General features: G+C 38.7%; 3 protein-coding genes across 4 annotated transcripts; all 3 read right to left on the bottom strand.

The window, feature by feature from the left end:
• Positions 1-264: 264 nt before the first annotated feature.
• On the bottom strand, positions 265-2,164 carry sft2d2a (SFT2 domain containing 2a). The gene is made up of 7 exons (XM_077717350.1): positions 2,009-2,164; positions 1,845-1,934; positions 1,265-1,350; positions 921-1,002; positions 671-834; positions 569-598; positions 265-493 (listed from the first exon to the last, which is right to left on the bottom strand). The coding sequence occupies exons 1-5, from the start codon at positions 2,072-2,074 to the stop codon at positions 757-759; spliced, it is 402 nt and encodes a 133-aa protein (XP_077573476.1). The 5' UTR covers positions 2,075-2,164; the 3' UTR covers positions 265-493; positions 569-598; positions 671-756.
• Positions 2,165-2,687: 523 nt separating this feature from the next.
• Positions 2,688-6,738, bottom strand: tmem45a (transmembrane protein 45a). The gene is made up of 6 exons (XM_077717330.1): positions 6,577-6,738; positions 4,790-4,995; positions 4,068-4,280; positions 3,754-3,938; positions 3,352-3,494; positions 2,688-3,139 (listed from the first exon to the last, which is right to left on the bottom strand). Exons 2-6 carry the CDS (start codon positions 4,983-4,985, stop codon positions 3,043-3,045), a joined length of 834 nt encoding a protein of 277 aa, XP_077573456.1. The 5' UTR covers positions 4,986-4,995; positions 6,577-6,738; the 3' UTR covers positions 2,688-3,042.
• A 393-nt stretch (positions 6,739-7,131) lies between these two features.
• On the bottom strand, positions 7,132-10,351 carry lnp1 (leukemia NUP98 fusion partner 1). Of its 2 annotated transcripts, none has more exons than XM_077716145.1 (4): positions 9,635-10,351; positions 8,791-9,030; positions 8,628-8,726; positions 7,132-8,250 (listed from the first exon to the last, which is right to left on the bottom strand). In XM_077716145.1, exons 1-4 carry the CDS (start codon positions 9,827-9,829, stop codon positions 8,074-8,076), a joined length of 711 nt encoding a protein of 236 aa, XP_077572271.1. In that variant the 5' UTR covers positions 9,830-10,351; the 3' UTR covers positions 7,132-8,073. The 2 variants fall into 2 exon arrangements, with proteins under 2 accessions (XP_077572271.1, XP_077572272.1); XM_077716146.1 differs by having other exon boundaries at positions 7,132-7,969; positions 9,635-10,349.
• Between the last annotated feature and the right edge of the window lie 353 nt (positions 10,352-10,704).

Raw genomic sequence — 10,704 nt, 5'->3', positions numbered from 1 at the left:
TAACAGAATGAAAAGGTAAAGATCAATATAACTACATTAGCGAAATTTAACGGCCTTAATGTACATTTATGAATTATAAATGACTTTTAACATTACCTTGAATTATTTATATTTATCTATGAATAGTAAAATAAAGATGAAAACATTTTAGAGCATGTGGAAACAAAACAAATCACAAACATCCAACAAGCTTTGATTTCTTTCCCTTAAACTGAAACTATAACTGTATATTTAAGAATAATTTTAAGACAACTAAAATAGCAATAAAATGAAACAGAAACACTTTATTTACAATCAAACATTTAAAATGCACTATACAGACATCAACATCAGCAGCTTTTGTGTCATACTACAAACTCATCTGTAATAAAATATACATAAATGGCAGCCCCTGTAATTTATCATAAAATAAAAGAGCTCCGCCCCTTCTAAAAATTGATGCAGTCGAGCCTTTCATTTCATACACATAGCCACCAGCCTCAAAATGGCGTCCCTGGAAAAAAAATCATGTTCATTATTCCATCAAAGTCTTTAACACAAGGAAATATTTTTACATTAAACAACCAACCTGATAAAAGGAATGTACGAAAGGCTGTACCTGTAAATAAAAATCATCACTTTTAGACCAACACTGCTTAAAAATGCGGCAATATTTTATGAATAAACTCACCAGGTGAACGACAAAACTTGTAAAATGACGAACAACAACGCCAGACCAAAGTTTTTCCACTAAAAGCCAAAAAACATGGCCACCAGTTAAAAAAAACATTTCCAATGACTTGTAAACAAAGTACTCACCCAGAATGCAGCACACAGCGTCAGTACAAGACAAGTCTGGAATTATAAAATTATCATGAAAATATTGACGTAAGCTTGAATCATTATTGATAAAAAATATGATTTTTGTTGAAATTGCTCACAATCATAATGGTGGTCGCCAATGCTCTTGACTTGTCACACATTCTTTTTAATTGCTTCAGAGGGCCCATCAGAAACATGGTACTGCAAAGCATTATGGGAACACAGTTCATGCAAAGTTAAAAAATAAAAAATAAATACAAAAAATGTTAAAAAATTAAAAAAAATCTAAAAAATCGTTAAAAAATAACAATAATTCTAAAAATCACTGTTTAAAAAACAGATTTTCATATATGGAAAAACATTGTATAAATAGATTGTAAAAACAAAAGTTTGGGATGGGGGGGGACATAGTATTGCATAAATCTGCACACCCCTCAAAAATAGAGTTAAAAAAAACACTGACCTGCACAAAGTACAAATGTTGCCAAAAGTGTAGAAAACAATGAAAAGGATGAGTCCGATCCTAGGGAGGAAAAGTAAACAGACTCCCTGCAAGTACAATGCATTTTTATCATTTTCAAGTACTTTAATCCCATTTTTCTGTCTTTTAGGTGGAGATTTTGGTCAAATTAAGTCCTGAAATCAAAATAAAATGAAGAAATATTGTGAAATTTAAATATTACAAAAACATATCGTATTTTTTAAAACTAATTATCATTCTACTATGGAATTAAATAAGTCAATTTGAACTGGGAGGTTATCTGGCAACCCTTCCATGTTAAATAAACTGGACATCTCGCTTTGGCAACCTCAGCCCGTGAGCTAAAGACATTGTTTTTGAATGAAAGTCCATTTTTTAACTACAAAACTTGCCGAAAACATGAACAATAAAAAGTATCTGAATGTATCTGAACACTAATACGTGAGCACTAGAACCACATTCCCAAAAACGAGAAAAACCAGTAAAACAACAACACGCCACCATCTTTACATGACTTTGTCGCTTTAAAAAAATGACAATCCCATGAAAAAAGAAAGTTTACCAAAATGGAGGCGACCCCTCCGATGACAAAACAGGCGATGAATCCTTTAACCCGCGTCCCCCATCCCAACGTGGACGCCTCATTCACCGTCTACAGACAGCAAAACCTTAATTGAACAATTGATTGATTAAACAAACCAATCAAATTCATCGCCAATCACTAACCTCCAAAATTGTTCGATCATCTCTCCGTGTTTCCTCGCCGCTTAAAACCGATTTGAGTTTATCCATTTTGACCCAAAACTGGACTACTCTCGTTTAGAAACGGATTGGAAATCTTCGCTTATTTCCTCAGGCGTGTGGGCGTGGCTTACCTGTGAGTTTGTGTGACGTCACTGCTGGTGGAAGCGGTCTTACTCTTGACGGGAAAATGCAACAATGCTTCGTGTCGTTGTCATGGTAACCCGGAAGAAACAATTTTTGGGAGAACGGACAAAAAAATGATAATTATTTTATCATAAACGATCATAAACAATTTAATTTAAGTTATGCAGAATGTTTTAGAGGTATCTCTGTAGGAAAAAAATAGTTTTTTAAATAGAGGTATCACTGTATTTCTGGGTGTGTCAAACATACGGCCCGTGGGTCTGAAACAGTCCGGTGGAGGGTTCAATCTGGGTTTGGTCTGCTAGACTGGATAGAATAGCACCCCCTGCCACGCTTGTGAGGATAAGCGGGACAGAAAATGAATGAAATTCATAAACATTATTTTGATTGCAAATTATTTGATCATTCTAAAAAAGGAAAAGACAAATTATATTTTTGAGTATTTTAATTTTAATCCATTTATAAACAAAAAAGTCCAGATTTCTACTTATTTTAATGAAAAAAAGATGAGTATTTTTCATAATTCCAAATGAGAAACTTTCCAACAACTGCTATTACAAGACAAGAGTAATAAATATCAATAAATAAAGTGATTTACAAACTAACCAAGTAGTAAAAATGCCTATTAAAATATGCATCATCCCTAATTTTACTCTTGTTGTTTTAAATGACTTGTAATTAAAATCAAATTTGAAAAAAATATCTTTTAATACTGCAAAAGAGTGCACTAAATACAAATTTGGCGTTTGTTCAAGATGAAATAGGATATTAAAAAAGTAAAATAACAAATTGGAACTGTATTGGAACTATTTTATCCCTGATTTGAAATCTAAGGAAAACAACGGTGGCGGCAGGGTGAAGCGGGTCCACTTTCACACCGCGTCGTCCTCCGACTCGGGGTCCTTGTCTCGGCGCTTCAGGAGCCCCATTTCCGCCGGGGGGGTCTTCTTTAGTCGGGAACGGACCGCACTAACAAAAAACAAAAAAACAGATACGACATTTTGTGTTTGGTACTCGGACATTTGGTCCCCGGACGTTTGGTCACCCGGACATTTGGTCGCCACTATAAACGGATATAAGTATACCAATTTTGTATGAAATATGTATGCAAAAATAGATGGATGTATGGACCAAAAAGATTTAGTTTGTAACGCTCGGGGTGCTAGCGGCGGGATTCTCACCAGCTGACCAGGCAATAGACCCCGCCCACGGCGAGCATGGCGAACGCCAGGTGCCACGAGTAGCACATGGTGATGAACATCACGTTGTCGTGGTCCTTGGGCTCCCACACGGCGCCGCTGGGCGAGTACAGCACGTAGCCAATCTGAGACGAGGACCAGAAGGCACATGAATATGGTCTCCATCTATTGGTTAGCGGCCTCCTCTAACTACTAATAACCAGTAATTATCTGGCAACCGACTCAGGGTGTCCCCACGATTATCTGGCAACCGACTCAGGGTATCCCTGCAATTATCTGGCAACCGACTCAAATTGTCCCCGCTCGCTGCCCATACTTGTCTGGGACAGGCTCCAGCACCCTCCGCGAACCTCCTGAGGATAAGCGTTGAGTTTTGACACCCACCTGCCAGAACCAACTACCCTGCAGCAAAGTTAGGGTGCAGCGTAACAGTTCTAGGAGGATGTTGCCTCTGTGGAAAAGCTCCAGGAAGGCCACTACGGCACCCCCGAAGATGGCGTACACCAGAAGCATGTGCAAGTGCACGTCCAGAGCACTTCGGCCATGAAGATGGAAGAGGAAGAGGAACCCTGCGAAGATAAAACGGCTCAGATTAGGACTTAAAACGAGTCTGTTTTGGATCACTTTAGTTTGAGTTTGTTTTGTTGCCAGATCTGGATTGAGATTTCCAGCACCCCCTCCTGTGTGCTGCATTTTACCTTCATTAAAGAAGGCGATGGCCATGGTCAACCTGTCCAGGGCAAATGGCGCCGCTTCGGTGGCGTGGACGACAAAGGCCACGCCTCCCGCCAGGGCGAAAAACAGATACATGGTGGCGTGTTGCCAGTTCATCAAGTCCTTCCAGTGGTTGTCGGCAAAATCGTACAGCTTCAGGCGCGGCCCGTCTGCCAGGAACTGCTCGGCTATCATGCCTGCGCGACAAATAACAGCCATTTTCAACCGTTTGGATGTGTCAAAGTGGCGGCCCGGGGGCCAAATCTGGACCGCCGCATCATTTTGTGTGGCCCGGGAAAGTCAATCATGAGTGCCGACTTTCTGTTTTAGGATCAAATTCAAATGAAGATTATAGATGTGTATTAAATTTTCTGATTTTCCCCCTTTTAAATCAATAATTGTCATTTTTTGATCATTTTTTCTGTTTTTAGTTCAAAAATCATTTTGTAAAATCTAAAAACATATTTTAAAAAAGCTTAAACAAACATTGTTTTAGATCTATAAAAAACGGAATTTTGTGTGGTCCATTGTAAAGTGTTTTTTATGTAGGCCTCGCAGTCCTGGGGTCGAGGGTTTGATCCCAAAGTAAGAATAAAATAGTTTGAAAATGAAAAAAATGAACGAAATTGGAGTTAAAGTAGTAGAAGACGCAAATCGGGATCGAACCAGCGGAGATGACGTCACGGTCCAGTGGATTGGAGCTCACCCATGAAAGAAAAGAGGAGGATCAGCAAGGCTTCCACCAGTTCCAGCCGGCGTTGCGCCACCCTGCCGCTCAGGCGGGTGGAGCCTATGCTCTTGTTGCGGCGGCTAGCGTGCCACAGCGAGTGCTTAGCCGTCCACCATAGGCCGCCCAATAGGAAGAAGGTCCCGGGGAGGGCGTGGCCTTTGAAGCTCCCCATGACGCCACCTCTGAAAAAAAGGACAAGAAATACAAAATAAAAGTCAACAAAGTTTAAAAAAAATATGTGCACAAGACTTGCAATACTCTTTTTCACCAGTAGGATTTGGCAAAGTAACATTGACTATTTGTTGGTTATTTTCTGTTTTGCAGTAAGAAAAAAAACATTAACGGATGAATTAATTCCTTATGATATGAACCCTAATAATGTATAATAAAAATATATTTATGATGTTATTAATTAAATGTTTAATTAATATGTAATTAAGCCTCTTTTGTTGGGGAGGAGATCAAATAATTTGCGGCAACAAAGGTCACCTTTTGAAAGGCACTCTAACACAAGTGGATTTTTGTTCTTGCCGGTAACCATGCCACAACAAATGTGTCGTCATGGCAACCCCTCCATCAGGTTTTCACTTAAAATGAATCATCATTTCTTGTTTAATTGAAAACGAGAAGAGAGAAGAACCATACAAATTAAGGGATTTATGAATGACAACATGAAATAACGACAGCTGGTTATAGTTTTGTCCCGAAAAATTAATTATTTAATGCCTCCCAATCTTGGAAATTGCATTATTTTTTAATTATTAATTAAAATTATTATTATATTTTTTTTAATGGGTTGTTAGACTGTGTTGCCAAAATATGAGTCCATACCTGTCAACTGGTACGTTCTCGCCGTAATTGGTACAACTGAAAGCCCATTTTTATATTGGTACGCTGTACACATGAAAATGGTACGCTAAACGGTGATTTTGAGAAAAAAAAATAAATTAAGGCACTTTCTAGCCATTTTTCACCATCCGCCATTGTTTCTTCCCGGAAACGCATGTCTGCCAAGTGATATATGTACCGGCGCCTCTGATTGGCTAAAAAAAAAAGATCATGATAAACATTTCGTTTTGTAACACTTTCACCATGTGATTTCCGTTTCCTGTTCCTACTTGTTGTTCGTGATTTTTTACAAAAAAGTAAAGTGGTAAGATTTTCCATGTATTTATACATATATGTAAGGGCGAAAACAAAATTTGGTAAGATCACAAATGGTTCGAGGTTGACAGGTATGTGAGTCTGTTAACATAAGTTTTTCGAGTCTATGTGTAAGGAAGGTGTACAATTTTAATTTAAAAAATGGCCGAATAAATAAAATCAATAAATGAATAAGAAATCGTTGAATTGCCGTTTTTTTATAACTAGCTTGTGTTACTAAAAGTTAGCTAGCTTGGAGGCTATAAAAAACTACAGATTTTTTTGTTAATTAAATGCAGTACTATTGTTAAATGTTTCACCATTCTTTAATTTAAAATAAAAAGTTTATTCGTAAAAAAGTTTGCCAAAATAGCAACTTAATGTACCATTTTTCATTTTTTTTCTGACTAATAGTAGGTTTTGTACCGTCAATGTTTATTTCTTAGAAATTCAGTCAAAAACAACATTCTTGTCGTGACTTTTGTGTCGTTAACGGGAGTTTAAAGAAATTAAAATTAATTTCATATCTTAATAAACTACTTTTTCCCCCGAAATGAAAATATCAAGTTACGTCAGTAATTAGTGGAAAATAGAGAAATAGGCGTACAGGGTGGTCTTACCAAAAGTAGCTTTGTCTCTGGAGATTTCAAAAAGAAAACGTTAGAGAAGATATAATTGAAAACATCGTGAATTATCCATCATTTCACTCGTTAAATTTAAATAAATTCCTCCTCGGAGAAAACATGGACTCTCCCAAAATCCGACTCTCCTCCGAACCGTTTCACAACATCTTTTCCCCCCATTTTCCCCCCTCGATAGTTCATTGGTTGACATTTCTGGTGACGTCATTATGCTAAACTTCCATTGGCCCAAACGCACGTCAATCACAGAGTTTACACGTGTGCACATTCTCTCCGCCTGCTTTAACAGTGAAAAAAAAGAGAAAACGTAAAAGTTTCCATACTTTCCGAGAGCCGCAGCACGTCCACAATCGAAGAGTTTCTTTTGTCCACTTCTGTACCTTTTTTATATTTATATCCATCCAAATAGGGGATAATAACTGAATGAATAAATAGCGTCACCAATTTAGTTATCGAAAACAAAAAATTAAAAATAAACATGAAGACTTCCGGTTTAGGAAAAAGCTTTAAAAAACAAACAAAAAGACCAACAACAACAAATAAATCGTATTTATTTCCATAAATAGGAATACAACAACCATATGACAACACACATAGGTTAATATTTTGAAGAGAAAAAGTAACACATGCGAAGGAATTAAACTAATAGTTGTCCCTGAATGGTTCAGATTCAATCCGTATAAAATACTCATGGAAATATATATTTATTGTAATTTAGGAGTAGTGAATGGACTCCAAAAATAAGTTACACTTCCCTAATTACTATATATTGTTGTTTTTTCCCTTTACCGACTGGTGTTATCACTTAAATAGTTGTTGTCCATGTTATTGAATCTTATTTTGAAGTCCTACTCCTGTCATTCATTACGGAAGTTTGTAGGCCGTTTATTTACGGGTTTGTTTTTTGAATTGATTATTAATTGAAAGGAAGAAGTAATAATTCGAAAAACAAACCCAAAAAAAATGAATTCCTTTGAAAAACGACAAAGAAAAAAATAATTCAAAATAGAAACCATGAAAATTAATTAATTTGAAAAACGGAGGTTTCCAAAAATAATTAATTTATTAGCATTTATCCTGTAGTGTACCGCAGTAGTATTAGCAATTATGATTATACATATTCATTCCGAAAAAAACATTAAAGTTTCACTGCGAAACCCACAAAAATTACAAATTCATTAAAATCATTTCAAATATATTTTAGGAAAGGCAGGGAGTCCAGGCAGGGTTCTCATGCAGGGGTCACAGACGGTAGAGGGCGCTGTTATGGGACTTTGAGTCGAGATGAGGACCAGAAGACAAGTTTGGGCATGCACATCATGATGCGACACATGGGACATGCCTGTTTCTTCTCTATCCATCGCTCCGCACACTGAAAAAAGACGTGAAAAGTATATACACGCTCTAATGTGAATTCCATCCCATTTCTTTCATTCCCGTCTTCCTTAAAAGAAAGAAAACAGTTCAAGCTAGCAGTTAGCGGTGTCTGCGCAGGGAGAGCTGCCGTCGGAAGGTGTATTGATGCTGCTGTTCTTCTTGACGTCCTTCGTCCGCGGACTTCCTTCGGTCGCTGAGGAATCTCCTGGCCAGGCTAGCCGCCCCAGTTTTTGTCGCCGCCTCCTCGCCGCCGCCGTGTTCCGACCTATGAGCGCTCTTCCATCACAAGGCCAGACGAGTGAGCGGGATTGTTTTTAGCTAGCGGTGGCTAATGTCAAATGCCGAGTCAATGGGGAGGATTCATGCCTTTCTTGGAATGATGGAAGGAAAACAGATTACCATGACCGGACATTTGGTCGCCTGGACGTTTGGTCGCCTGGATGTTTGGTCACCGGACGTTTGGTCACCCGGGTGAATATAATTTTGAGAGCTGGTTTCAACAGTAAACTATCTGTCATGTTGTCAAACGTCCGGGCGACCAAACGTCCGGACATTTGACAAAATTACAGGAATGTGGAAGGAAACCGGAGTACCCGAAGAAAACCCACGCAAGCCCAGGTGAGAACATGCAAACTCAACAAAAGTGGTTTTACCTCCTTGTGGAATGCGTGCACACAGTGCAGTTGTTGAACAGCGCCCCCACTTGGACACATGTTGTCATGACACAGCAGACACAATTTGGCATCGTCGTTCTGAAATAGTAAAAAATTGTCAAATCCAGAATTTTAAACAAACCTCTGTTAAAGTCCAACTCACTATGGAAAGCTTGCGTTTATCTTGAAGACATAATCTCTTTTGGAAGAATTCACTCAATTCCGGGATGGTCCCAATGCGGTTTTCTGGGATGGCGGACTTGGTGCGCCCGTTGTCGTCGGAAGAGCAACGGCGAGCTCTCTGGTGGGGGCGGATCTCGGCTTTGTCGTCTCGGTTCTTGACGTGACTTACCGGCGTGACTGCCTCGTGCAGTTGGTTTAGCTTCATGGCGTCTAATTGGGACTGAGAAGGACATTTGAGCTTAGCTAGGCTAGCACGTGTGTGGCTAATCAACGCTAAACAGCTGTCATGTCAACCTGTTGCCTGTTATGTAAGTTGCTTTTGTCAAAAGATGACTGAATCAAGGGTAGGGCTTATATGCGCATAAGAAATGATGAATGAATCGAGGGTAGGGCTTATATGCGCATAAGAAATTATCACTGAATCGTGGGTAGGGCTTATATGCGCATAAAAATGACTGCAAAGTGACAAAAACAAAACACCATAATGCCATGACGCAAGATAATGTTATGGTATGGTCAATTATTTCAAAATAAAAGATAAAATACAAAACAAAATGTATTTTGACAATGATTTTTTTGAATATGGAGACAAAAACTGGGAATCAGGGGGCGGCTTATACGCGAGAAATTGTCAAATTCAACCCTTTTAGGGCGATTTTTAGGGTGTGGCATATGTATGGGTAAATACAGTAGCTGTTTCTTGATAATTGAAAAACTGGTCTACTTATAAGGGTCTCTAATAGTAATAGTTTGTGTCTTAAATTCGGGTTAAAAGTGGGAAATAATGTCTAATCAAGGGTTGGAATTGTTGGAATCATTCTCACCACTGAAGGAAGCGACGCCCGTCTATCAGCCTTGCCGTTTGTCGGCCTCCGAAAACTTCGCTTGCGTTCACGCGAGGGTGCCGTAGCTCCACGTCCCTCGGTTCCGTGTCCCCAATAGCTGCTCATCCACTTGGTGAAGTTGCCATCGTTGTCCTCGTCGTCCAGGACGATGGCGGGCAGGAGCCTCAGCGACATGATGGGGATGCCTTGACACTGAACTCCCGAATGAGCGACCGCTCCAATGGATTGACAGATTGACGGAGTGACGGTCTATTCCCGGGACATCCCAAAATAACCCGGCGCAATCCCTTTTAATCTATTTAACATGGCCACCTTTGTTTTCACTCTGGTGCGACTGTGAATGGATGGGAGTGTTGTTTTGGGCTTTCTATTTCCATTCCCTGTCACCGGCACCCCCCGGGGCACCTTCACACTGCCCCCATACTTTCCATGAGTGCATCAAAAATGTCAATAATTATGGAGTGCGCCGTGGTTGGACTAATGAGGACAACAAGGCAGCAGATCATAACATTGTTGTGCTGTTTGTGTGGGTTACAGTTGCGCAATAGTTGAACTCAATAACTGCAAAATAACAAAAAAACATGTTAAGTAAAAGGAATTTAAGGAAATTATTTTTGAGTGTTTATGTCTTAGCAAAAAGTTGAAATATGAGGGTTGAAAATAACTAATAAAATGGGCACTTAATGATAACTATTGACATTACATTAGTTGTCAAACTCTTCTTCACCTGTCTGTATGACTACTGTTATACTGCCCCTAGCGGCCGGACAAATTATGTTTTCAATGTTAACTAAAAGGAATTTATTTTTTGCAAAAACCTGAATAATCCTTATTATAATAATAATTACGATAATAATGAGGACTGAAAATGTAATTTGATGGATATTTAGTGGCAAATATTGAGGAAAAAATGTCCAGATTTAGTTAGATTTGCAACTGTCATGTTAAATTGAATCAAAAACAGACTTTGAAATAACTTCCCACCAAATTGCATTTTTATATCCGAGTTTATAGGTTAGTACAATGTGTATTTGTTTGTTTGTTTGTTT

Source organism: Stigmatopora nigra, chromosome 5 (genome assembly GCF_051989575.1).
Source record: "Stigmatopora nigra isolate UIUO_SnigA chromosome 5, RoL_Snig_1.1, whole genome shotgun sequence".
In the NCBI taxonomy this organism is placed as follows: Eukaryota; Metazoa; Chordata; class Actinopteri; order Syngnathiformes; family Syngnathidae; genus Stigmatopora; species Stigmatopora nigra.
Note: the sequence above shows the minus strand (reverse complement) of the source record. Positions and strands in the feature narration are given on the sequence as shown.

Coding starts and splice junctions, on each gene's coding strand:
- sft2d2a (XM_077717350.1), bottom strand. CDS start 2,074: ATGGATAAACTCAAATCGGTTTTAAGCGGCGAGGAAACACGGAGAGAT. Junction 1,935..2,008: donor ATGATCGAACAATTTTGGAG/GTTAGTGATTGG, acceptor TGCTGTCTGTAG/ACGGTGAATGAGGCGTCCAC. Junction 1,351..1,844: donor GAGGGGTCGCCTCCATTTTG/GTAAACTTTCTT, acceptor TTGTACTTGCAG/GGAGTCTGTTTACTTTTCCT.
- tmem45a (XM_077717330.1), bottom strand. CDS start 4,985: ATGGGGAGCTTCAAAGGCCACGCCCTCCCCGGGACCTTCTTCCTATTG. Junction 4,281..4,789: donor CCTCCTCTTTTCTTTCATGG/GTGAGCTCCAAT, acceptor TTTGTCGCGCAG/GCATGATAGCCGAGCAGTTC. Junction 3,140..3,351: donor GTCTATTGCCTGGTCAGCTG/GTGAGAATCCCG, acceptor GTTTTTTGTTAG/TGCGGTCCGTTCCCGACTAA.
- lnp1 (XM_077716145.1), bottom strand. CDS start 9,829: ATGTCGCTGAGGCTCCTGCCCGCCATCGTCCTGGACGACGAGGACAAC. Junction 9,031..9,634: donor GGGCGTCGCTTCCTTCAGTG/GTGAGAATGATT, acceptor TGTCCTTCTCAG/TCCCAATTAGACGCCATGAA. Junction 8,251..8,627: donor TGCACGCATTCCACAAGGAG/GTAAAACCACTT, acceptor TTGTGATGGAAG/AGCGCTCATAGGTCGGAACA.